The 27,672-nt window shown below is 42.2% G+C and overlaps 2 protein-coding genes across 2 annotated transcripts in view; both read right to left on the bottom strand.

Moving 5' to 3' along the window:
* Positions 1-911: 911 nt before the first annotated feature.
* The window catches only part of Mroh8 (maestro heat like repeat family member 8), a 76,545-nt gene continuing 49,784 nt past the window's right edge, over positions 912-27,672 (bottom strand). Inside the window, exons 13-24 of the mRNA XM_036186189.1 lie at positions 22,520-22,655; positions 20,433-20,623; positions 19,061-19,195; positions 18,544-18,658; positions 18,101-18,241; positions 16,747-16,911; positions 15,436-15,591; positions 12,204-12,326; positions 10,314-10,413; positions 8,665-8,730; positions 3,959-4,129; positions 912-1,090 (exon numbers count right to left, since the gene is read on the bottom strand). Coding sequence (XP_036042082.1) covers positions 3,981-4,129; positions 8,665-8,730; positions 10,314-10,413; positions 12,204-12,326; positions 15,436-15,591; positions 16,747-16,911; positions 18,101-18,241; positions 18,544-18,658; positions 19,061-19,195; positions 20,433-20,623; positions 22,520-22,655 — 1,477 coding nt within the window. The 3' untranslated portion in view covers positions 912-1,090; positions 3,959-3,980. The remainder of the gene's footprint in view (positions 1,091-3,958; positions 4,130-8,664; positions 8,731-10,313; positions 10,414-12,203; positions 12,327-15,435; positions 15,592-16,746; positions 16,912-18,100; positions 18,242-18,543; positions 18,659-19,060; positions 19,196-20,432; positions 20,624-22,519; positions 22,656-27,672) is intronic.
* On the bottom strand, positions 5,479-5,932 carry LOC118582992 (non-histone chromosomal protein HMG-17-like). Its single transcript, XM_036186194.1, has one exon. The coding sequence runs from the start codon at positions 5,894-5,896 to the stop codon at positions 5,618-5,620; it is 279 nt and encodes a 92-aa protein (XP_036042087.1). The 5' UTR covers positions 5,897-5,932; the 3' UTR covers positions 5,479-5,617.

Below are 27,672 nucleotides of genomic sequence, written 5' to 3'. Positions count from 1 at the left end.
GTGACTTTTCCTGGGGAGAGGTAAACCTCTAAATCCGATAGACAAATGACAGCATAACTAAGAAACAGTGCAGCCTCATCCAGCTCTAGCCAAACAGTGGGTTAGTTTAGTGGGGTTACTTAGAGGACGGAGCACAGGTAGTCAGGGAGCATGGATGCAAAGGCATGCCCTTTCCATCGTGGGTGACAACCTGGCAGAGCTACATCCTTGGAACTGCCTACACAACTAGTTGGCACCAGAGCCAGCCTGAGTTTCCCTAGCAATTATTTAATGTACTCTTCCTGAGGAATGGATCCTGTGAGTCCTGTAAGTTTCTGAGCCTTTAGTTTTGTTTTCTCCCTGAGCCTCTTTCCAGGAGAGAATGCTTCAATTCAGAGGAAATAGCTGCACAGCACCCCAGTAACATAGGTTTCCATCTAGGTCAAGGTTTCAAAGAGCTTAACTAGGGTGGGCCTTCAAGCAGAGGGACAAGCAAGGTCAGCTACAGTGCAGTTGGGGTCTTGTAGGAAGTGGAGGCCTCACAACTTCATTTAAACACTAAAGCAGAATAGCATAATGGAAGTTGTGGGCTGTGGTTTAAAAGCTATTTAAGCTATTTGGAAAACAGCAAGACAAAAACCTTTTTTCATTTAATACTTGAATAAAATGCAATGGATTGGTTGGCCAGACCTTACAATCCTATGAAGTCTATGGCTGAAATGAAAAATCTGGGCAGTAATATCCAAAAGCTTTTATATAACTCCATTATCTTTACAGTACAGGATGGATGGATATTCTGTGATCAAAATGTACAGTATGCTACTTTAGGAAATAAGTGGCCAGTCCTTGAATTTGATAAAACACTGGAGGCTCAATATCACCATATTTGGTTGCATGAGTTTGTTTGGAGCACAAATTCAACTGAGATGAACTGTAGAGCAGATCTGTGTTTATTCCCATTTGCAAGACAGAGCAGATGGAGAAGATACAGCAGGCTAAGCACGGGGGTGCGTTAGGAGTCAGAGTACTTGGGGATCATGGCTTTGCCATCTACTAGTTGTGTGACCCACAGCAACTCACTTTCATGGTTTTCTCCTCAGTTTCTCTCCATCTGCAAATAAAGGTAATAATGAAATAAACTAATAATTAAAAGGGTTAATTATACAATATGCTCAGAGTTAGGCTCATTGTGAACTCTCAATAAGCTGCTATTCATTTTTATTGGATAATTTAGAAAACAGACTAGTTCAGAAGTGGATAGTAGAGTTGATTTCCTAAAAGGAGCCAAGGAGAATATGGTGAGAGATGAATGTAATTCAAATGTATGTTTAATTAGCATTCATTGCAGTTTTAAATGTAGTGATTTAGATATATTCTGCTCTGACTCAGAATTGAGATTTATGTAGGGATGTCCAATGTGACATTGTCATCTAGGATGCCTGTGCCCTTCAGCCTATATATAGGTTGGACATACCTGAATCTATCAGGCAACTAAGGTCTTCATTTTGAACGTCCTGGAGCTATACCTAGCATATTGCCCCTTTGCACTCACTATGGACTGTAGAGGGGTTTGGTCCTAAAGACATCTCAGCAGAGAGCTAGTGATGAACGCTGGGAAAGAGGGTGAATAAAGATTGAGAATGCGGGCTGGGGATTTAGCTCAGTGGTAGAGGCCAAGCACAAGGCCCTGGGTTCAATCCTCAGCTCAAAAAAAAAAAGGATTGAGAATGCTTACTGAATAACACAAACAATGCAATTCACTATTGGATGTAGCTCTTCATCTGCCAGTTGTTGTAGCATGAGTCTTAAAAGGTCTTATTAATAAAAACAAACCCAGAACCAGGTATTGAAGTGAACACTGAATGATCAGAGAAACAGAACATGCCACAGCCACCTCACCTCACCTCACTATCTTGTGAGCTGATCTTGTTTCCTCAGACTGAAAGCCTCTGAGTCCTCATCCAAATGGATCTCAGCTGAACTGCTGCTAAAAGTTTAACAGCTCTCTATTTCCTGGTCCTCATGCCTTATATACCTTTCTGCTTCCTGCCATCACTTCCTGGGATTAAAGGCGTATGTCACCATGCCTGGCTGTTTCCATTGTGGCTTTGAACTCACAGAGATCCAGACAGATCTCTGCATGCTGAATGCTAGGATTAAAGGTGTGTGCTATCACTGCCTAAGCTCTATGTTTAATATTGTGGCTGTTCTATTCTCTGACCCCCAGATAAGTTTATTAGGGTGCACAATATATTGGGGAACACAATATCAACACAAGTTGTCACATTTCCTTTTTCTCTCCATATCATCCCAAGAGGTTTCTTTTGTCCCAGAGACTTCAGCTCTGGCTTTCTGCTTAGATTTCTCCACTAAACAATAGCCTGGAAGTTAGACTTCATACCTCATTTCTAGTATGCTCCTTCTATGTGCAGTCATCAAGGTATTTATTCAACTAATCTGTTTCTCTCTCCTTTTTTATGTGCATTAGTGTTTGCCTGCATGTGTATCTGTGAGAGGGTGTCAGATCTTGGAGTTAGAGACAGTTGTGAGCCTCCATGTGGATGCTGGGAATTGAACCCTGGTCCTCTGGAAGAACAGTCAGTGCTCTTAACCCCTGAGTCATCTCTCCAACCCAACTAGTCTGTTTCTTAGAGAAATTCATCTTCTGAGAACCTTTTCTTCACTTATATTAAATTGGGCAGTGGGTAGTAAACAGACTCCATCTAGAGCTTTCTAGGACCTGGCAGCAGTAGTTGGAGAAATTAGGAACACTGGGGAAAAGGAGTGGAAACTGTGTGTATACTGCATAGAGTCAGCATTATGCCCTATCAGAATTTTGTTATTCCTCACAGGCTTCAAAAGGAATTGGAAAAGAGAAAGGCATTATGAGATTTTATAAAATACTAAGTATGAAAATGTAAAAATAGACTAGTATCTCTTGTCCTTAAGATTTGTAGACGATCAATTAGCCTTGACAACAAAGCCAACAATACTAACACTGCAACACTGTCATTTGTTTGGAATTTTTCTTTTGTCTTTTTTGTTGTTTCTTAAGGATTATTTTGTGTTCATACAGAGTGAATTGTTTTGTTTTCATACACAGTTTTACTATGTAGCCCTGGCTGGCTCAGAATGTGCTCTGTAGACCAGGCTGGCCTGGAACTGTCAGGGATCTGCCTGCTTCTGCCTCCTGAGTGCTGAGATTAAAGATGGGCACATAAGTCTTGTTTTTTGATAGAGTATAACAGACTCTCATGAAGTAGAAACTGGCCTCAAACTCACTGTGTAACCTTAATTTCTTAATTAATTCTTAAATGGTCTTAAATTCCTGATTCTCCTGCCTCAGTCTCCCAAGTGTTGGGGTTACACTTGTGTTTTTGTGCACTGAACCCAAGTGCTGGGGTTACCTGTTTGTTTTTGTGCACTGAACCCAGGGCCTCTCACATGTTGGGCATGCACACTTCCACTCTGCCATTGACTTCTTATATCCCTGGCCCTGGAGTATCTCCCCCACCTCTCTGTATCTCTGAAGCACTTGTCAGCACTTCAACTTTGTGGATGACTGCATGACTCAAACTCACTACAATCTTTACTATATTTGCAAATTTAAACCAAGAACTTAACTCCCTTGTACAATTAACTGCTAACATGTTCTTTAAGTGGGGATTATGTTGGAGGTAACTAACTGCATGGAAGTAGCTTCATGCTAGGGTTGCCTAAGTCTGAAAGAAAAACGGGGGTCCGCAGGAATGCAGGCTGGCAAGATCAATTTAGTGGGCAAACATATTTGCTACCAAGCCTAACAACCTATGTTTGATCCTTGGGGTGCACATTATGGAAAGAGAACCAACTCTCACAAGTTGTCCTCTGACCTCCACATGTGCACACACTCACAGATACATTTGAAAAATGTAATATTTGAAAAAAGAAAATGGAATGTGTTTGTCACTTCTGTGGTTTCTGAAAGGTTTACTCTTACCTGCTGTCATGTGCTTTGCATTCTAAGTATGAAGACAGCCAAAGAGCTTCCTCAACCAGGAAACTCTTATCTCGGATTCTGACTCATTCCACACCCTCTGGATTCGAAACAGAGCCTGGGAGGCGATGATCCGCAAAGAAGGCTCAGGGTCTTGTAACAGTTCTCTCAGATCTACATGGAAGAAAACCAAGACTGGAGGTTTCTAGAAATGAGTACTGTTCTGGATACCAAGTAGCCAACAAACCAGTGCAGCTGGCATAACAGGGCAACAAGGCTGTATAAAAGTCTGTAGACTGGTGAATTGATTCCAATTTTGATCTGTAAAACACCGTTTTCTTAATTACTAAGTATTTCATTCCTTTGCAATAGCCATATTTTAAGTAGTCTACCTAAAATACACTTATCTGAGCCTGCCAAGCTATGTCTAATGTTAACCTCTTAACTTCTTGCCTTACTCTAAAGAAAATATTAACTCTTCAATCATTATTCCCTTGAAATATTTTTCTTTTTTTTTTCTTCCTTCCTCCCTCCCTCCCTCCCTCCCTCCCTCCCTCCCTCTCTCCCTCCCTCCCTCCCTCTCTTTCTTGAGACAGGGTCTCATCATGTAGCTCTGGCAGTCCTAGAACCTACTATGTAGACCAGGCTAGACTCAAACTCATAAAGATCTACCTACCTCTGCCTCTCAGGTGCTAGGATTAAAGGCATGTGCCGGGCTGGAGAGATGGCTCAGCCGTTAAAGGCTAGGCTCACAACCAAAAAATAAAGGCGTGTGCCACTGTGCCTGGCTAGTAGTTTTCTTTTTTTTCTCTTGGTGTTTTGTTGTTGTTTTGTTTTGTTTTTCCAAGCCAAACTGTATCCAGCTTTATTAAAGATACTTTCCATAAACAATCACGGTTTTTCAGGCAAGACATGGGCAAACAATCATTAACAGAATACAAGAGCTTCCAAACTCCCTTCTTGTATAGATTACCAAAATCAGAAAGCCACTATAAAACCCGATGAGTCTTCATTCGATGCTTTGCAAAGGGCAAGAGCTTAGAGTGAGGGCTGACAGTTCACATTGAGGATGTTGTTTAACTGCTTTTCACAAGCCGACCTGACTTTCAGGAAATGAAACAAACACGGCAGAATTATCAATCTGAAGATCCACAATCTTTGATAAAAGGAACCGCTGCTCTTTTGAGGACACAATGATCCCACAGCAAAGTCCAGATTGCCTGATAGACCGGCAAAACCAATTTTGGGGGTCAGGTTCCAACAGGTGTCTGATTGAAGGCAGTTAAGTCTATGTTGATGGTACAGGGAAGGAAGACACAACAATGAATTTAGAGTTTCCCACACAAGGCATTTTGTGCCATGGTGGCCACATATGTCAACACCAGGACGTTTCTCCTGAGAGCCAAGAGGAGTCTTTCAAAATTAGCAGGGGAAGATGTTTTCCATCATCAGCCATCATCAATCCAGCTTGGGAGACATTTTGTTAGTGACACATATTCCTCCCGCTCCCCCCTCCCCAAAACAATGAAGTATTCTATGTGCTAACAACATAGCTTAAAAAAAAGTAAAACCAAATTCTGCATTTTTATAAAACTTGATAAAAAATAGCATTTCAAACTGTACAGTCACCAGCAGTACACAGTTATCAAAAATGCACACATCTCACTTGGCATCTCCAGCACCTTCAGCTTTCTGTGCCTGGTCTGTTCTGGTGTCTCCATTTCCTGCAGGATTATTCTCATCCTTACCAGCTTTTCCCTTCTCCCCTGGGGGACCTTCTCCCCTTCTTTGCAGGGACCTTTTGGGCTTGGGTTCTGGCTTTGGAGAAGCAGGGTTAGCAGACAACCTTGCAGATCTCTGAGACTCATCCTTCACCTTGGCTTTATCTCCTTTAGAATCCCCTTCAGCCTTTCTTTTGGGCATGGCAGTGGCTGGGGACATCAGCGCTGTGTTGGTTTTTTTTGTTTGTTTGGTTGGTTGGTTTTGGTTTTGGTTGTTTGTTTTGTTTTGAGGCAGGTTTTTTTTGTGTGTGTGTGTACCCTTGGTTGTCCTGGAAGTAGCTCTGTAGACCTCACAGAGATCCACCTGCCTCTGCCTCCTGAGTGCTGGGATTAAAAGTGTGCACCACCACCGCCTGGCATATTTTTCAATTTTTAGTGGCTCATTTTGTTTTGTTTTTGAGACAGGTTCTCCCTATGTTGGCCAAGCTAAATTTGAACAGGCATTCCTCTGCCTTAGCCTACCCTGTCGCTGAGATATCAGACACAAACTGCCACGCCCAGTTTAAAGTTTTAGCTTTTATATTTTCCTATGGCAAAAGAAGTTCATGTTTGTTATATAGAAAACTCAGATAATACATGTAAGTACCAGAAGAATATAAGTGGTGTATGAGTCTACCACCTAGAGATAGAATGTTGTTTTGAAAGTATGTCTTTCAGCGGGGGGGGGGGGTGGTGGTGGGCTGGTGGGGTGGTGGTGGTGGTGACACACTCCTTTAATCCCAGCACTTAGGAGGCAGATCTCTGAGTTCCAGGCCAGCCTAGTCCACTGATCAAGTTCCAGGACAGGTAAAGCTACACAGAGAAACAGACAAACAAAAAGTATGTCTTCCTGATCTTTTTTTTTTTCTTTTTCTATGCATTGTTTTGCTTCAATATTGTTGTCCAAATGGAACCATATGATCTGAAAGCTTTTTTTTTTTTTTTTTTTTTTTGAGTTAGGGTCTTGGAATGACCTTGAACTCATGATCCTCCTGCCTTTACCTCCTGAGTTTGGGGATAATTGATTGTCTTATGGAATAATATCTTATTATCTGAGTCACTTCTGTGTGGAAATAGAACTTTTGTTCCCCAAGTGTTTTAGGTAAGAAATAAGTCAGTCATATAGTATCCTACTCCACAGAATAATTAACATGAATTTCTTTTCTTCTTTTTTGAAACAAGATTTCATTATACATAAGGCCCAGTCTGGTCTCAAACACATAATGTTCTTCCTCAGTGTCCCAAATACTGGGATTACAGGTATACTCTACCAAAGTTGGTTGGTTGTTGTTGCTGTTGATTTAGAATATTTAATATCTATGAAGAAATGGTAGACCATAGTGAGAAATAGGTGTTATGTCAGGGCTCAGTAGTTAAGGGTACTTGCTGCTCTTGCAGAGGGCTTGGATTCAGTTCCTAGCACCCACATGTTAGTTTCTAAACTAGTGTAACTCCAGTTCCAAGAGATCTTGATGTCCTCTTCTGACCTCTGCAGGCACCAGATATGCACATATATGCAGGTAAAACACTCATATACATAAAATAAATATTAAGAGCTGGGCAGATCTTTGTGAGTTCGAGGCCAAGCCTGGTCTACAAAGCAAGTTCCAGGAAAGGCGCAAAATTACACAGAGAAACCCTGTCTCAGGAAAAAAAAAAGCAGTGTCTACCTTATATTAGCTTTATTCCCTACCTGTTTCAATAATTACTGCATTTTTAAAAGTAGCAAATTGGGTCCTGCAAGATGACTTAGTGGAAGCTGGGTGGTAATGGCACTCAGGAGACAGAGGCAGGCAGATCTCTGAGTTTCAGGCCAGCCTGGTCTACAGAGTGAGTTCCAGGATAGCCAGGGATACACAGAGAAACTCTATCTCAGAAAAAAAAAAAAAAAAAGAGGAAGAAAGGGGGGGGGTGATGTAGTGGGTAAAGGCACTTGCTACCAAGCCTGACAAGCTGAGTTCAATCCCCATGACCCACATGGTTGAGGAAAAGAATCACTAACTCTTGTAGTTTGTCCTCTTACTTCCATACTCATACTAAGTAAATAAAAATTTTTTAATAAAAAAAGCAAATTCTTTAGGTTTTTTGTTTGTTTGTTTGTTTGGTTGGTTTTTTTTTCCATAGCTGAGGACTGAACCCAGGGCTCAACCATTGAGCTAAATCCCCAACTCCAATTCTTTAGATTTTTAATTTGGTTATGAAAGTAGTGATTTTGGATTGGGAGAATGTGCATTTGCTTTTCTTTACCTTTTCTAACTATATAACTACCTTTTCCTTCCTTGCTAGGGATTGAACCTAGAGCCTAATGCTAAGCTACCTCTGCACATATTAAACAAACATTGTAACACTCAACTATATATCCAGATTTATTCAACTATTCTTAAATGGGATAATAATTCTTTGAGCACTCAATCTGCACAGCTGTGCAGTTACAGAAAGTTTCGCCCACTGACAGTTTTGAAAACAGTTCTCTGATGGTTGCCTTAGATGGCTATAAAGCATCTTCAAGCTAAGTCCTGCACTCTACAACACAGCTGCTTAGACAGCGGGGGCAGTCTCTGAGGTTCTTGTAAGACATCACCATAATTTGTTAAGATAGATTCCTAGAAAGATGGTGTTTTACTTCCTGACAAAGTTTAGCAGGACGTCCCCCTTAGTCCTTAAAGCTGGTTCCGGACAAACAGGATCATACCCTTTCCTACGGGGTCTTAGACTGAGAGGAGACCACACTCTAACTGAATTACACTCACACAGGATCATACCCTTCCCTACGGGGTCTTAGACTGAGAGGAGACCACACTCTAATTACACTCACTTGTGCTTGCATCACTGCACAAGCCCAGAGTTTTAGATGCCAGACTCAGCTGTGCTACAGAGCCTGCCCGTAGTCACAGAATCAGATACCTTCCAAAATAGTGCATTCCACATCCAAGCAATGTCATTACTTACCATTCTCTAGCCAGTCAATACCCTTCATCTTGAGCTCACTGGGATCCACATACTTTGATAAGATCCCTAAACACAAGATAATAAGCTTAGACTTTCACTTTTAGAAACTAATAAAAGTTTTTCATTTTTATCATTTAATAATCTAAGCAGATGGCAGAATTAGACTTTTGTTAATAAGGCATATTCAAAACAATAAATTCCACCAGGCTTTCTGGCTCACACCTGTAATCCCAACACTTGGGAAGCTCAGGCATGAGAATTGCCATGAGTTCCAAGTTAGCCTTGAGTATACAATGAAACTATCTCAAAAGCTAAGCGGAGCCTTGAGTGGTAACATACATCTTTAATCCTAGCATTCAGGGAGCAGAGGCAGGTGGCTCTATCTGAGTTCAAAGCAAGCCTGGTCTACATATCAGTTTCAGACAAGCCGGGGCTATACAGTGAAAACCTGTTTCAAAAAATAACCAAAATAATAAGGAATAAGAGCAAGGAAGACAACTTAAAGAGCTAATGTGCTTGCTCATGAACCTGACATCCTGAGTTCAATTTCCAGATTCACAGTGGAGAGCTGACTCTTATGACCTCCACACATCCACCATGTCACCTACATGCTATGTCATCTACAAGCATACACACACAGACACAGACACACACATACACAATAAATAACGTTTTAAATATTAGGATAACATTCCCACATGTTTTATAGTTATTGGTCAATAATGTGGTTCCTTCTTCCTTGAAAGTGTTTTCAAGGTCATCTACATAAAGATCATGCCTGATACTGTAAGTCTGGTTTGAAGTTTGTGGCAGAGGAGGTCAGGCCCTAGCAGAGAAGATATCATTTTTGCTTTGCTAGAGGGATTATTGTGGCCATTAAATTGTCTAATAAATACTTAGATTTATGCTCATAGATTAGTACTGCCAACAGCTTTGGTCAGAGAAGGTTTTTTTTTTTGGGGGGGGGGAGTGGGTAGGCATGTTATTGGAGAAACTCAGAGTGTCAGAGTGCTGATATTAAGAGACTACTGGGTGTGAGCCCTGAGACATGTGTCCCCCTGACCTGGGCTCAGGAAACCCTGGAGAAGAGGGGCTGAAGGAAGGTCTGAGTTGAAGGAGGTGTGTTGTAGAGTATGTCTTCTAGAGACTGCACTCATGGGCTCCCAGCAGCTGTGATGATGGCCTGCAGAAGACCTGCACAAGACTGGGCCCACCAGTCTTCTGTCACCAAGGAGTCCCCACACACCCTTGAGGATGTCTAGGCAGTTCCTGGGGTAAGGGGTTTGTGAAGTCCTACACCTCCCTGAGATCTATAGGCAGCTAATGGTTGCTTAGGAGGGGTAACGTGAAGTAAGAAACATTTTCCTTAGTGCTAGTCACTGAGTTACTCAGGCTCCTGTAAATAGCCCTATACCCATGCTCCTATAGTAACCCTAATTAAACTCATTAAGTCACCAAAATAAAAGACATGAAAGTAGAAGAGAGACTATTTGGGAAGAAGGGGATAAATGGGAATGGGTGAGGGATAAGAGGGTTATGGTGTAAATATGACTGCAATACATTCTATGTAAAGAAAAGACTGGGGATGCTCAACACAAGGTGGGAAGGTATAGGATAATGTAACTATACAAATCAAAGTTTTCTTTTACCTATAAACAAGACAGCTGTTCTTCTGATGGGAAGTTTTGGATCCTTGGAATACATTAGTGTTTGGTCTAGGATGTCTATTTTCCCCTTGCTTTTTTCTCCCTAAGTTGATGGGAAGAGTATATAACAATAAAGTAGCAGGTGAGTACAGCAGTGCCTGAATTACTATAGTGAACGTCACAGTGACTGTTTGCCATCATGGCAAGCCCCTGCAAAGTTACATCCTCAGAATACCCACTGTGCACACCGTCCACGACACCTTTAGGTCAGCCTGGCTTCTCTGCATCTCTGTCTTCTCGCCTCTAAATGCACCTTGAGTTTTAACCTCCCTACAGCTCTTCTGCCTCATCAACCTGGCTCTGAAGACTCTGGAGGCTTCTTTTCCTGGCACATATTATTTTCCATTTAGAGTTTCTATTTTAGTTTCTTAGAAGTTTTCAGTCTCCTTACTCATTTGCAGGCTCCAAACTAGAAAATTTAAAACTGGGTTGCCATGACCTGCTACACAGAGGATGTATTTTGCTCTCTGGGTGAATGAGTGCACCTTTCAAGGGCCTCTTGGAAGGATAAGCACCTCACAAACAGAGAGACAAGAATTATTTCTCATAGAACTTAAATCTGACATGGACAGTTTGCACTTTTACCCATTGGGAACAGCAAATTTCTTGTTGGAAATATTGTCATTAATGCATCAACTATAGGTAATAGCTGAGACCTAATACCCAGGAAAAAGGCAAGGGCACTATACTATGCTCCCTAGCCCTGCAAGCTTGATGAGAAGAGCCTATGGGGTTTTTATATATAGAAGATTCCTAGAAATCCCCAGGGACTTCAATGTGGGATCCAGGTGGTTCTACTACAATTGGTTTCTAGAAAACTATGCATGGACCTTCTAAAGCCACCCCAGATCATATAGGCTGGGTTTGTAACAAGAAGATGCTATCTGGGTCTCAGGGCTAGTGACATGCTGCCTCTTCTTATACAATCTTCTTATGGCAGTTCTTACTTAGGGACTTACACTCTAATGGAAAATAAGACAATTCACTATATCAAGCAAAGTGTTATAGATGTAAAGACAATGTATAATTATTTAGCTCACAAAGTCTCATTATGTAGCTCTGGGTAGCCTGGAACAGCTTGGCTTGAACTTACAGAAATCTACCTGCCTCTGCCTCATGAGTGCTGGGATTAAAGATGTGCACCACCAAGCCTAGCCCAGGTAAAAATTTTGACTAGATACTATCAGTATGACCTTGTAGTTTCGGAAGCAATTAGTGGGCCTCTCTAGTTTATCATTTTGTTATTACTATTTTGAAACAAGGTCTTACTCTGTAGCTCAACTTACCCTTAAACTCACACTGAGCCTCCTTGACTCAGCCTCCTGAGTGATATTATAGGAATGCCTTACCACACCTGTACCACCAGCTTTTTGCATATATTAAGAAATGTGTTAGTAGTAAATTTGTTGGCTAGTGAAATGGCCCAGTGGGTAAAAGTGCTTGCCATGCAAGCCTGAGGACTCAGGTTTGACCCCTGGAAGCCAGATGTGTAATTCTAGCATTCCTACAGTGAGATGGGAGATGGAGACAAGAGACTCTCTCACAATGTGGAAGGCAAGAACTGACTCCTGAAAGTTGTCCACTGACTTCTACTTACACACTGTGGTAGACTCAATGTGTACACACACACACACACACACACACACACACACACACACACACTTTAAGTGTATTTGTGACTAATTGGGAGACTACAGAAAAGAGATGTACCTAACTGAACAATTCATGAAGAACAACTCCTGCTGTGAAGGGTGGGAAGGGAAATGTTTCCCGCATGCCATGTGTCTTCATTAAAAACTATCAGAACAAACAAAGCCACCATTTCCCACATACAAAGAATTTGCAGATCCTTCTGACTTCATTTGGTTTGATGTATAAGGGATCTTTGCAGTACACTTCTCGGGGCAGCTTCCATTTCAGGAACTGGGCACATATAGTTAGCACTTGTCTACTCTCCTGTGGGGGAAGAGAGTATAACGGGTCAGCATTTTCAAACATTCTTTAACTGAGGTAAATTTTCTTTAGTAAAACTGACATCAAAGTCTAACGTGAAAGGTTGCTAATTCTAGAATTACTCTGGGTGAAGTGAGGAAAGGAAGTGAACTGGCATTCTGCCTTCCTCCTGAAGACCCATAAACCTGCAAGGTGCCGAAAAGGATGTAGCAACCAGTCAGTGTCTCTGGAAAAGTGAGAACTGGTAGATGGGGTACACAGGTAAGATACACTACAGTCCAGGCTCTAGATAGGATTCCCCTGAGCAAGTAGGACTCATCTCCAGTCAGTGCTCTCAGAATGCCACTAAGCACCATTCAAAAGTGTTTGTCTCAGGTCCACTAGATATCCTTTTAAGGTCAGGTATGGTGTTGTACGTCTTTAATTTCATCACAACACATAGGAGGCTAAGGCAAGTGGGCAGATCTTTGAGTTAGAGGCCAGCCTGGTCTACATAGCCAGTTCCAGGCCATCTGGGAGCTACATAGTGAGACTTGTCTCAAAACAAAAACAAACCCTTCGGGGATTGACTAATAAGAATTAGTTCAGGTTCTTTGTGTAGCAATTTGTAGATATGTACTATCTAACCTAGGTACCCACACTATGTTTTTATGCCCTTAAGGAATTTTCACATGCATGCATTAACATGCGTGTTGTAGCACTATAATCATGAAAACCAAACACTGTCTCAGTGTCTTAGAATAGGAGAATGGGGTAAATTTTAGATTAAATGATGCAATTCCACAAAACACTGAAAATAAATGATCTACAGCCTTACAATAAAAATATAAATACAATGTTAAGCAAATATGCTGAGAGATTTTCAGAAATACACAACATAAGTTTAAAACATGAGGGGACTGGAGAGATGGCTTAGGGTTAAGAGCACTGGGTGCTCTTCCAGAGGACCTGGGTTCAATTCCCAGCACCTACATGGAAGCTCACTCCTGTCTGTAGCTCTACTTTGGGAGTCCAATACCCTCACACAGACACACATGCAGACAAAACACCAATGTACATACAATAAAAATAAACATTAAAAGTTTAAAACATGAAAAATAAACTCGGTGTGGTGGCACACAACTATAAAACCAGCACTTGGGATGTAAAGGCAAGAGGACAGCAAGTTCAAGGCCAGGTTAGCCTAAATAATGAGAATGCCTCAAACACACACACACACACACACACACACACACACACACACACACACAATCACATTCACAGAGACAGGCAGGCATTGATGGCACAAACAGCCTTGGCTACCTAGTGTGTGAGACCAGCTTGAGCTACCAGAGACCCTGTCTCAAAGCAAAAGACACAAAAGAAAGTTGACGGAAAGGAAAGAAAAGAGAAGAGGGAAAGGAAGGGAAGGAATTACTTCAAGAATGATCAAATTTAGGATGGCATGTCTTTAGGGGCTTCAGTTGGGAACAGATGTATTATTTGTTTCATTTCTTAGAGCATTGGTTCTGTCCTAACAGTTTAACACCCACCTCACTGCTCAGACTCCTCCCTGAAGAGCTCAGCTTAGCTAGAAGTTGTTCAAGTTTGTAGGCCTTCTGATTGCCAAGGGATGGCAGATTGGAGGAGGTATTAGTACCACGTACCTGTGAGCCCCAAAGATATGCTTCCCATCACCTGGATGACAAAGTCTAAGCTATACTTTACTGAGGTCTGAAATGTTTCTCATTTATGGCTACAGAGCTATAGACCTTTTCACACAAGGTATGAGGGCCCACATAAATCTTCAGTCCTGATTCTAAGCAACCCTGCCCCCAAGACATGTAGTTCTGAACCTGGTCTATAGACCAGGCTGGCCTCAAACTCAGAGAGATCCACCTGCCTCTGCTCCTGAGTGCTTGGATTAAAGGTGTGTGTCACTACTACCTCTGGCTGTTTCTAAGTTTTTAAGGTAGACTTTCATTTCTGTATGGTGGAACACAAAGACTGATCTCCAGAATTCTTCCAGAATCCTTGTGGTCTAAATGTCTAAATGTTCCTCCCTGGAATGATATAACTGGTGATCACAATTAGCATAATGGACTGAGTAAGCTTATACACTCTGTGTGTGTGTGTGTGTGTGTGTGTGTGTGTGTGTGTGTGTGTTACTGTACCAGTGGCTGAATCCAGGAACTTACATGTGATAGGCAAGCACTCTTACCACTGAGCTGTATTTCCAGCCCTTTTACTTTATTTTTATTTAAAAATTTTTAATTGCATCTATTTCTTTCTTTCTATCTATCTATCTATCTATCTATCTATCTATCTATCTATCTATCTATCTATCTATCTCCTGTCTCTACATATGTTTGTATGAATCAGTTCCTCTCCTTCCATCTGTGAGTTCCAGTTGTCAGGCTTGGCAGCAAGTACCTTTACCTACTGAGTCATCTTGTCAGCCTTACTCTTTTAAGTTATCCACACTGGCCCTGAACTTGAAAGCCTTCTGCCTCAGCCTCCCAAGTAGCTGAGATTACACGTCTATGCCATTATGCCCAGCCTGAACACATACAGTTAATACTAGGTAGCTTAAATGAAAAACCAAACTTCTTACAGCAAAACCCTTGGAAGGCTTAGGAGAAATAAAGTCTCCAGATGGTCTAGAGAGGGTACTCTCTAACTTAACTCCAACACATTCCATGTCTCAAGGCCATGAAAGAGAAGAACATGTTTGTCATCAACACAGAGTTTGTTAAGTTGAGCATTTGATTTCAGGCTCCGTGCTAGGCTACAAAGTGATAATAAACAGTTCTTGCCCCTAAAGACCATATTTTGTTACACAGAAATTAAGAGTTTGATTCCTCACAATTTACTCAGGGAAATGACTGAAATGTAGTTTTGTGCCAGAGGACGTAAGAAAGTGCCTGTAAAGTCTGTGCCCTCAAGAATATAAACACTGTTGGGGTTGGGGATTTAGCTCAGTGGTAGAGTGCTTGCCTAGCAAGCACAAGGCCCTGGGTTCGATCCTCAGCTCCAAAAACAAAAACAAACAAACAAACAAAGAATATAAACACTGTTTGCAGAGCTAGATCTAAACTCAGAGTTATTCGTGGCTAAAAAGAACTGACATTACCTTAGCTATTTCATCATTGTCGTCCTGAGAAAACAGAAGTAGTGGGACCAAGCTCTCCAGGACGTGGCTCTCCACACACTTCTTATCTGTGTGTCTCACAGCCTTTATGGAGGCTCCAAAGAGAGTGATGGAGAAACGATGGATGCCATGTCTCACCTAAGAATGGAGGATTCACAAGGAAACAGCCCACTGAACATGCTCATACTAGCTTAGAAGAAAAACTCCAGGGGTCTGGCCCATCAGTCTTAACATGAAGCTATCTAGCTGCATATAGTTGAGGGCAAGAAATCAACTGTACAGGGAGACAGCAAGACCTGTGTTTGATGTTCTTGTTTCTGAACTGTACAAGCAAGATACAGGTAATGCCACCTGTTACTGAAAAAGCTTGTATCCAATACTGGTTTTAATCACTCACATAAGCTCTTTTGCTAAAATTCAAAACTCTAGCTAGCATATACTGAGGATGCTGGTCAATGTGATTTATGTGTTTCTTTCAGAAATCTTTGTGATTTGGGACACAAAGTACAGCCACCATTTTGACCCACTTCTTTCTTTCTTTCCTTCCTTTCTTTGTGACCCATTTCTTTTTTCTTTTTCTTTTTCTTTTTCTTTTCTTTTTGTCTTTCAAGACAGGGTTTCTCTGTGTAGCTTTGGTACCTTTTCTGAAACTCACTCTGTATCCCAGGCTGGTCTCGAACTCACAGAGATCTGCCTGCCTCCTGAGTGCTGGGATTAAAGGTGTGTGCCACCACTGCCTGGCTTGTGACCCATTTCTTACTGTTCCTTATCTTCTCCTTCCCACAGAGCAAGGTAATGTCTTGGTAAGTCTGTGTGTCTCAATTTTTTTCCCCCCGAGACAGGGTTTCCCTGTGTAGCTTTGCGCCTTTCCTGGAACTCTGCCTCCCAAGTGCTGGGATTAAAGGCGTGCACCACCACCACCCGGCAATTTTTTTTTTTTTTTTTTTTTGAGACAGAGTTTCTCTGTGTAGTCCTAGCCATTCTGGACCAGGCTGGCCTCAAACTCTGTGATTCACCTGCTCCTGCCTCCTGAGTGCTGGCATTGAAGGCATGCACCACCACCATCCTGCTACGTCTCAAGATTTTTTAAGTCTGAAAAACTAATAATATCAGTCCAGAAAAGCGGGACACCACAGACTATCTGGAAGGGTCTTGAGGAAGAAGATCTAAAAGGCCTCTAAAAATAAAAAATTCCATTTGTAAATAAAATAAAATGGCCTTTTATGGTCTCAAAATCTACTAGCTGGTAGGTACCCACCCTCTAGGGAAGAATCTTTTCTCTCATTGTCTTACATCACCAAATAAGGAGAACAGGATCTTCATCAGGGTAGCCAAGGTGGTAGAGTCTAGTCTCTTGACAAGCTTCATCAGTATCTGGATGGCCAACAGAACGATCCTCTCATCCGTCTCCTGTAAGCTATCTAAGATGCATGGTATTGCGCCTCTGATGTCTTCTCTCTGTGTGTCCAAAAGCAGCCATTATCTAATTCTAAATGGAGGGATTCTACATAGACAGTAACCTGGTGCTTATGGATTTCTGGTAACTCTGGTGGTAAAGAGGGCATGCCTATTGTAGAGGAGGAGGAGGAGCTGTTGGAATTGCTTCATAAAACAGAGGTGGGACCAGGTCGGGGAGGGCCAGGGATATACTCTTGGCTTTACTTTAAGGGAAGGCTCTCCCAACATAGAAAAAAGTACAATGGCCAGCTCAGGTTACAGTGAGTTCTCCAGCACAGAAGTTATTCGAACATAGGCTTGAAAACTCCCTGATAGAGATTCAGCAGGGTTGACTGAGGGTCCTTAAAAGCCCTCTCCATTCTAAACTCCTACAAGGAAGCAATCTCATGATTTTAAAATGTGTGTGTGTACATATATACATAAATACAATAAACAAATGTTCATGCATCCAAACAGCCAGAGTTGGCATATATTAGCATTTGTCATTTTTGTTCCACATAGTTATGTATTTTTTTATAAAATAAATACATCTCAAGTGGCAAAACTAAAGCCTCAGGGTTACTTCTGATTGAGGCATAGTTTTCTTTCTTTCTTCTTTTTGGTTTTTCAAGATAGGGTTGGTTTGTGTAGTTTGGCTGTCCTGGAACTTGCTCTGTAGACCAGGCTGGCCTTGAACTCACAGAGATCTTCCTGCCTCTACCTCCCAAGTGCTGGGATTAAAGGCGTGTGCCACCACAGCTCAGCAGAGGCATAGTTTTCTAATGAGACATGTGGAAGACTTTCATCATGAATGACAGTGATCTCTGTCATAGATAATAAATGTCCCAGAGTATCCAAGCAGGGCAGCATGTTATAAGGCATCAAGTGGGCAGCTGGATATTTTCTACTATGTTGTAGCAATAAGTGCACCTCCCCGACGAAATGCAAGTTTCAAAGTATTATGAATATTTGTGACTTAGAATTTTAAAGTTATTTTAATAGTACCCACATAACTCCTAGGTATAAAATTAGAGGTATAGATGGATGTACTGTGATAAAGGTCTCCCCCCATTCACTCCTGCCCCAATGCTCCCAGTTCCTCCTCCCTGAATTTTTGGGGTATCTTTGGTGTTATCTATTTACTATTCTGTATCTATTATCTATTTATTGTATCTATTACCAGTACATCAGTGGTCAAAGGTCCTTTTACCATCTCTCGGTGTCTGACAAGATTGTGTAGTCCCCTCAGTGCCAGAATCCTGAAGAGCTTATTCTCATCATACAGCCAGTCTTTCAGGCGGGCAGTGGAGTATAACCTGGGCAATCTCCTGGCCATTGGACTCTTTAAGAGCTGAAAGAAATGACCTTGAAGCTTTTTTCCTCGAAGGGAACTACCTTCCCACCAACTCCAATGGACATTTCCCTTTGAAATCCCCAAGCTGCTGCACAGACAGTACAGGGGGATGCTGGAGCAGGAACACAAGGGATGCTGACAATGGGGAGAAGAAACAACTTCAAAGGCTTGAATCTTAAGAGAGCATCTACTGCACACACACAGAACAGACCCTAGCCTGTCCCTAAGTTGAATACAGCATAGGAATGAGGTTCTACTGCTTTCTGGGATTCCAGATTCCAGTACCTACAAACTCTTACCTCTACAAAAAAGCCTGCAGATGTGAGTCTGTGTTTATCATTCCCTCGGTTAATCAAAGGGACTAACAAGTACATGATCTTATATGCAAAGAAGTGACTTCTTTCCAGCAAGGCACTGTAAAACAGACCAACAGAAAACTCTCAGACATATGCCCACGCAGATGACATTTTCCCAGGGTCAGGCCCTCTGAAGTTTTTACCTTGCTTCAGGTATTAAGAGATCAAGTCAGGGCCTTTTCTCTGGCTAATTTTCAGATACTATAGCTAGGCATGAAGGTGCACACCTTTAATCCCAACACTTGGGAAGCAGAGGCAAGAGGATCGTTATGAGTTTGAGGCTAGCCTGGTCTAGAAAGAGAGAGTTCCAGGCCAGGGACACAGTGAGACCCTGCCTCAGAAACATCACAGCTATTGTATACTCTGTTATGGTGTTAGTTACTGTGATTTTTTTTAAGGGGAAAATAAAACAATGCTGCTTTCTGGAGAGAATGACCATATTAGAATGAGGAAGTCTTACTTGGCAAGGAGGAATACTCCCTGAAGATGGCATTCTCCCTTCAGAAGAGTCCATCCATCATTCTTTTCCATGATGCTGAATTCCTGCCAGCATGATGCTCTGAGAAGGAGAGTCTTTGTAGCTTGCATGGCGAAGCTAAGTTGAGCAACAACAAGCATGGATGGAAAGAAAAGGCCTGCCAATCACTGGGATGGGCCTGGGGCTGTACTGTAATCTATCCCATTCTAGAGTTCCTAAAGATGCTTCACGTATAGTAACTGGAAAGGCCTTCCACATAATTCTCAACAGAAAAAAGTTGAACTTGATTTTGTTTCTCAAGGAATTTAGAAGGAGATCTATGATTCAGCAACTGATTTGGGATGCTAAATGGATACCCACTGCATTAAAAATTATTTTTATTTTATGAATATGAGTTAGCCTGCAGTTCTGTGCACCATGTGCAGTATCCATGGAGGCCAGAAGAGAAGGTGTTTGATCTCCTAGAACTAGAGTTACAGATGGTTATGAGCTGTCATGTAGGTATTGGAAACTGAGCCTGGGTCCTCTGCAAGAGCAGCAAGTGCCCTTAATCTCTAAACCATCTCTCCAAGTCTGATCCATTGATTAAAAAGGTATTTGGCTGAGTTGGTAGAACACCTGCCTAGCCTGCTCTATGTTCTGGGTTTGACCAGCATCACTTCAGAAACCAGACATGGTGGTACATGCCTGGACCCCCAGCATCAGGGAGCTAGGAGGATCAGTAGTTCAAGGTCATCCTAAGCTACAAAGTGAGTTTGAGGATGGCTTATATGACATGAGACCCTGTTTCAAAAAGAGAAAGAAAAAGATGCAATTTATACTTCCCTGTAATATTTACCAGTATAACGTAAAAGTACTTCTTGAATAGCCATCCCATCATAGCTTCAAGAGCAAGTTAGAGCTGGAATGGTTTTTGGAGATAACCCCATCCAATTTCCTCAGTTACAGAAAAGGAAACTAAGACACAGAACAGTGGGTTGGCCCAGGGTATGCAACTTATTAAACAGATGCATGAGAACCACTGACACTTTGCCTAGTCTGAGTGTCCCATGGTATGACATTTCCTCCCCAAAAGATCTAGAGATATCTACCAAGACCTGCCTGAGGAACTGAAAAATCTCTCCAAACAATATCCCAGAAATAAGGAATCATTTCACATTATCTGCTAGGCACCTAGATTGTGGAATTTAACATTGGTACCAAGAAAACTAAAGGCAGCAAATATTCCTGGGCATTTCATCTTGAGGATTGTGGATCTATGTTCACTCACAGTTAGGACCACATCTATCCTTGTGTCTACTACAGTGCCCAGGACTCTGTAAGTGTTTAGATCAATGAAATCAATGAGCAATACCACAAAGGTGAGACCTCCATTGGTATTCCCTGTTCTGCATACAGGCCACTTGGGATGTTGACATCAGACATGGTGAGGCCGATGCTGTGGTGAATCTGGATGAGCAGGGTCATCAAAAGCTGAGGAAAGAGTCGGAATGCAGCTGCTCGAAATTTGTTTCCCAAAAGCACCTCATAAAGGGCATCTGTTACCTGGGGAAGAAAAGGCACAGGGGAGACCTGAGTGCTATTGGTCCTAACCCTCTGTGTCACAACTGGTCCATTGACAGAACAGCAATGGTAACTGGTAGAGGGAACAGACGTGAAAGCTAGGGCATGCTCAGAGTGGAGTACATACTTAGTAAGTGGTAGACCCTGGGCTCAATCCCTAGCACCACATACATATTATACATATGCATGCATACACACACACACACACACACACACACACACACACACACACACAGAGTATGTGTGTGTGTGTGTGTGTGTGTGTGTGTGTGTGTGTGTGTGTGTCCAATGAGCAGATTTAACATCCAAAAATCATAACTGGAAACTATTAGTACACTTAATTAGATACAACTAAAAACAATAAAACAAATATCATATTAGATGACAAGTAACAACCCAGAAAAGTATCTATTTTTGTACCAATGTGTTAATAAAATGCTCTCATCCTTCAGTAAGACAAATGTAAAGACTTGCTGTTCAAGGTATCCCTACTATAACACCATCTGGGAGCTGGTTAGAAATGAGAATGTCAAGTCCCTCCCACATCTCCTATATCACAATCTGCATTGTGTAACTTAAATACACATGTATTTGCCCTAACTTCTAAAACTACAGTAACATTTTAGAAAAGAATATTTTGAGACAGGGTTTCTTTGTGTAACCCAGGCTGTCTTCGAACTCACAGAGACCTGTTTTGTTCTGCCTCCTGAGTGCTGAGATTAAAGGTGTGCACCACAACAGTCCAGCTACATTTTAGAATTTTGAAAAAGCATACATTCGTAAGAAAAGAGAATAAAAGAGAAGACAATAGCAAGTTAGAATGCTGAAAGAAATTTGGAAGCTTAAAATACTGTGACAGTAGTTTGGGGTAGACAAAGCGGAACCTAAGAGTAGGAGGGAGGAGCCAGGGTGAGGAGCCCGGCCTGCCAGGAGGCCAGGTGAGAGGGATCCCAGCACTGGGAAAACCAGAGCCAGAGGTTCAAAGTCACCCTTCATTACATTGCTATTTCGAGGCCAGCCTGAGCCCTCTGAGACCCTCTCTCAAAAAAAAAAAACAAACAAAAAAAAGCACATATACACTGATAGGAAGCAGTCTCTGTATGCCCAAGGCCAGGCTTGCAGCAGCCCTGTACTTTCTGTACGGTTCTGCTGTGAACACAGACTACTTTAAAAAGAAAATCAGGTGGGAAACATTAAATACACACATGCGCAGGCATTTCTATAAATCTCATTAGGGTGATGAAACAGACTAGGAGCTAAGAATAGTTTTCTTTTCCTTTCTTTTTCTTTTTTTCTTTTGTATAAATAAATGTTAGCTTTTGTTGCTTTTCCTTTTGAAAAAACCAAAACCAAAACTGCAGTCCAGACTGGACTCTAACTCTTGGGCTCCAATGATGTTCCAAGTAGCTGGGGTGACAGGCATACAATACTGTCTTGGTTTTAGGTTTTTTTGTTTTTTTTTTTTTTAAATCCAAAGATTATGTGACAGAGACTATGTATGACCTGTAAGCCCTAAAACATATATACTTCTTACAAGGCCTAAAATATTCTTTTAGGTAGGAAGCTTTCTAACTCTTAATTAAAAGGGCCATTATTTTCTACTTTATATATTATTATATTTTTAAACTTTTTTTCACAAGTTTGGGTTACTTGAGGTAGTTTTTAAAGGATAGAAGCAGGAATGTTCATACTGTATTACACTCTACCACACTCTCCAGCTCCTTCCAGGTCAGAGCAAATGAGAGATTAACATGGACTTACAGATGAATGTTAGAAACAAACTTCAAAAGGGAACAAAAAGATAACTCTCTGGATAGGGTGAATCTTTCTCAAGGGGAGCATTCTGTGCTGACATGAGGGGGCAGAGCAACGGCTTACAGCAACAGCCACATAGGCCATCTTCTCCTGGGTGGCCACATCATGGCATTTCTGCAGCTTTCTCAGGAGCCTCCAGAGGACCCAGGTCGTGTTAGACAGTTCTACCTCCAGGGTTCTCCACAATTCAGCCAGATGCCTAGAAATCCCAGAATAGCAAGCATCATGAGAAGGGCTTACCCCAGGCCTCCCAGGCCCACAACTTTCTGAGAGTCATTTTGGAATCCAACCTTTCTGCATACTGCCTGACAGTGTAGCAATGACTGAGCTTGCACTGTCTGGCATTGACCTACAGCCATTCCTAAACTAGTCTTAAGCAAACTTATCAGTACCTCTGCTTCTGTATCACATGGTGTGGTGGGCTCAGAGAAAATGGCCCCCAAAGAGAGAGGCACTATGTGGGAGGAAGTGTATCACTGTGAGAGCAGGCTTTGAGGTCTATTTTGCTCAAGCTTCCTTCAGTGTGATAGTCAACTTCCTGTTGCCTACAAGATGTAGCACTCTCAGCTCCAGCACCCCATCTGCCTGCATGCTGCCATGCTCCCCACCATGATCATAATGGACTGAATCTCTGAACTGTAAGCGAGCCACCTCAATTAAATGTTTTCTTTATAAGAGTTGCCCTGGTCATGGTGTCTCTTCACAGCAATAGAAACTAGGTCACAATCTAGCCACCTCTCACCATTCACCTTTGCCAAACGAACCACAGACTTTGATTACCCTAAAGGTCCACACCATTTTCTGAAGTCAGAGGCATTTTCTCCAGCTCTCTCTTGCCTATCACCTCCCCTTAAGAGAAGATCCAGTGGCCTCTCCTCTGTCAAGTTTCCTGGTACTTCTCCACGCTTCTCAGCAGAGTTCCTATAACGTTTACATTTCTTTTTTTTTTCCTCCTTTTTTTATTTATTATATTTGTGTTTTAATTTTACACATCACCCATGGGTTCCCCTGTCCTCCCCCCTCCTACCCCTGGCCCCACTTTCCCCCCATTCCCTCCCCTCCATTCCCATATCCTCCAGGGCCAAGACTCCCCTGGGGATTCATTTAAACCTGGTGGATTCAGTACAGGCAGGTCCAGTCCCCTCCTTCCAGGCTGAGCAAAGTGTCCCTGTGTAAGCCCAAGGTCCCACAGCCTGGATGCCTCCCAAACAGTTCAAGCTATTCAATTGTCTCACTTATCCAGAGGGCCTGATCCAGCTGGGGGCTCCACAGCTTTTGGTTCATAATTCATGTGCTTCCATTCGTTTGGCTATTTGTCCCCATACTATTCCAATCTTGGTCTCAACAATTCACATTCTTACAGTCCCTCCTCTTTCTCAACAATTGGACTCCTGGAGCTCCACCTGGGGCCTGGCCGAGGATCTCTGCATCCACTTCCATCACTTATTGGATGAGAGTTCCAGCACGACTGCTAGGGTGTTTGGCCCTCTGATCACCAGACTAGGTCAGATCAGGCTTTCTCTTGACCATTGCCAGTAGTCTACAGAGGATGTATCATTGTGGATTTCTGGGGACCTCTCTAGCACTTTGCTTCTTCCTGTTCTCATGTGGTCTTCATTTATCATGGTCTGTTATTCCTTGTTCTCCCTTTCTGTTCTCAATCCAGCTGGGATCTTCTGCTCCTCTAAGCTCTCTTTCCCTTCAACCCTGCCCTTCATTACTCCCACTGTCGTCCAGGTTGTTCATGTAGATCTCATCCATTTCTCTGTCATTGGGCTATCCCTGTGTCTTTCCTAGGGTCCCGTATTCTAGGTAGCCTCCCTGGAGTTGTGAGTAGCAGTCTAGTCATCTTTGTTTTACATCTAGTATCCTACTATGAGTGAGTACATACCATGTTTGTCTTTCTGAGTCTGGGTTACCTCACTCAGGGTGATTTTTTCTAGATCCATACATTTGCCTGCAAACCTCAAGGTATCATTGTTTTTCTCTGCTAAGTAGTACTCCATTGTGTATATGTACCATATTTTCTTTATCCATTCTTCAGTTGAAGGGCATCTAGGTTGTTTCCAGGTTCTGGCTATTACAAACAATGCTGATATGAACACAGCTGAGCAAATGCCCTTGTGGTATGATTGAGCATTCCTTGGGTATATGCCCAAGGGTGCTATAGCTGGGTCTTGGGGGAGATGGATTCCCAATTTTCTAAGGAAGGGCCATATTGATTTCCAAAGTGGCTGTACAAGCTTGCATTCCTACCAGCAGTGGAGGAGAGTTCCCCTTGCTCCACATCCTGTCTTCTGTGTTTTTGATCTTAGCCACTCTGACAGGTGTAAGGTGGTATCTCAGAGTCGTTTTGATTTGCATTTTCTGGATAATTAAGGATGTTGAGCAATTCCTTAAATGTCTTTCAGCCATTTGAGCTTCCTCTGTTGAGAATTTTCTGTTTAGTTCTATAGCCCATTTACTTGGACTGTTGGGCATTTTGATGTCTAATTTCTTGAGTTCTTTATATATTCTAGATATCAGCCCTCTGTCAGATGTGGGGTTGGTGAACACCTTTTCCCATTCTGTAGGCTGTTGCTTTGTCTTGTTGACTGTGTCCTTTGCTCTACAAAAGCTTCTCAGTTTCAACAGGTCCCATTGATTGATTGTTTCTCTCAGTGTGTGTGCTATTGGTGTTATATTTAGAAAGTGATCTCCGGTGCCAATGCATTCAAGAGTACTTCCTACTTTCTCTTCTATCAGGTTCAGAGTAACTGGATTTATGTTGAGGTCTTTGATCCACTTGGACTTAAGTTTTGTACACAGTGACAGATATGGATCTATTTGCAGCCTTCTACACATTGACATCCAGTTATGCCAGCACCATTTGTTGAAGATACTTTCTTTTTTCCATTGTACATTTTTGGCTTCTTTGTCAAAAATTATATGTTCATAGGTGCAGGTTAATATCAGGGTCTTCAATTCGATTCCATTGGTCCACATGTCGGTTTTTATACCAGTACCAAGCTGTTTTTATTATGGTAGCTCTATAGTAGAGCTTGAGGTCGGGGATTGTGATGCCTCCAGAGGTTGTTTTATTGTACAGGATTCTTTTGGCTATGCTGGGTTTTTTGTTTTTCCATATGAAGGTGAGTATTATTCTTTCCAGTTTGTGAAGAATTGAGTTGGTAATTTGATGGGGATTGTGTTGAATCTGTAGATTGCTTTTGGTAAGATCACCATTTTTACTATGTTAATCCTGCCTATCCATGAGCATGGGAGATCTTTCCATTTTCTGACATCTTCAATTTCTTTTTTCAGGGACTTAAAGTTCTTGTCACATAGGTCAAACACCTTAACGGTCGTGCTGGAACTCTCATCCAATAAGTGATGGAATTGGATGCAGAGATCCTCGGCCAGGCCCCAGGTGGAGCTCCAGGAGTCCAATTGTTGAGAAAGAGGAGGGACTGTAAGAGTGAATTGTTGAGACCAAGATTGGAATAGTATGGGGACAAATAGCCAAACGAATGAAAGCACATGAATTATGAACCAAAAGCTGTGGAGCCCCCAGCTGGATCAGGCCCTCTGGATAAGTGAGACAATTGAATAGCTTGAACTGTTTGGGAGGCATCCAGGCTGTGGGACCCGGACCTGTCCTTAGTGCATGAGCTGGCTGTTTGGAACCTTGGGCTTACACAGGGACACTTTGCTCAGCCTGGAAGGAGGGGACTGGACCTGCCTGTACTGAATCCACCAGGTTGAATTGAATCCCCAGGAGAGTCTTGGCCCTGGAGGAGATGGGAATGGAGGGGAGGGGCTGGGGGAAGGTGGGGGCAGAGGTGGAAGGGGGGAGGACAGGGGAACCCATGGGTGATGTGTAAAATTAAAACACAAATATAATAAATAAAAAAGGAGAAAAAAAAACATGTACAGGTCAGAGGACAATTTTCCAGAGCCAATTCTCATTGCATTTTGTACTTCCTAGGACTCAATCTCAGGTCTTCATTTTGGCAGTAAACGCTACTACCTGATGAGACATCTTACCAGCACAAGCCTTTCCTTTTACCCCAGTGCTGGGGACTTAATCTAGAGCATCATGCATACTCAACAACACTCTACAGTAAACTACATCCCCAAATCAACCCATTCTCAGTAATTTTCAGAATCTACCTTGGCATCTTTGCATCTCTCTCTCTCTCTCTCTCTCTCTCTCTCTCTCTCTCTCTCTCTAAGTGTGGACTCTCATCTACCTGAATCACTCTGAATGAACACTTAGGCTCTTCGATACTATATCAACAATCATTCCCTACCTTAGTAATTCTGCCTTTCTGTTGGTTTTGTTTCTAGATAGCTTTCACTCTGTAGTTAAGACTGTCCTGGAAGGAACCAGGCTGGCCTCCAACTTGAAGTGATCCTCCTGACTCAGCCTCCTGAGTGCTGGGATTACAGGTCTGAGTCATCACAATAGCTTCTAATTTTGTAATTCTACTCTGAGAATAAAGCAAAGCAAGAAGAACCCAAGCAAGACTGAGGGAACGAAGGCCTGAAAGGCACGTGGAACTCTGTAAAAGGCTCACAGCAGAGAAAGTAATCAAATGTCAGAATATGAAGATGCATCCTGGAAGGATGTTAAGCAATTCTTACGTTTCTATGATTCTGGGGCAATGAATAAAGGACTTTGAAAAACACAAATAGTTACATTATGATTCGCAGTAGCAAAATTATAGTTATGAAGTATCAATGAAAATAATTTTATGCTTGGGGGTCAGCACAACAGGAGGGACCACATTAAAGACTGCAGCATCAGGAAGGTTGAGAACGACTGCTTTAGAAGATGGGACCCAGCTGGCAGAAAATAGGTCACACACCAGATGGTGGTGGAGCACGCCTTTAATTCCAGCATTCAGGAGACAGAAGCAAGTGAATCTCTGCGAGTTCGAGGCCAGCCTGGTCTACAGAGCAAGTTCCAGGGCAGCCAGGGCTGTTACACAGAGAAACTCTACCTTGAAAAATCAAAAAAAAAAAAAAAAAAAAAAAAAAAAAAAAAAAAAAAAAAAGAAAAGAAAAAAAAAAGGAAGTGGGTCACTAGTGGAAGGGCTTTGAAAGTTATGTCCATCCCGATTCTGGCTTTGCTCTCTGTTTCCTGGTCCTCCAGAATATGAACAAAGGTTTTACTTAACTCTCCTGTTAGCACACCTGAGCCACTCTGCCATGTGGTTTTTCAGAATGATAAG

This window comes from Onychomys torridus, chromosome 4 (assembly GCF_903995425.1).
Source record: "Onychomys torridus chromosome 4, mOncTor1.1, whole genome shotgun sequence".
In the NCBI taxonomy this organism is placed as follows: Eukaryota; Metazoa; Chordata; class Mammalia; order Rodentia; family Cricetidae; genus Onychomys; species Onychomys torridus.
This window is presented reverse-complemented; position numbering and strand designations above follow the sequence as displayed.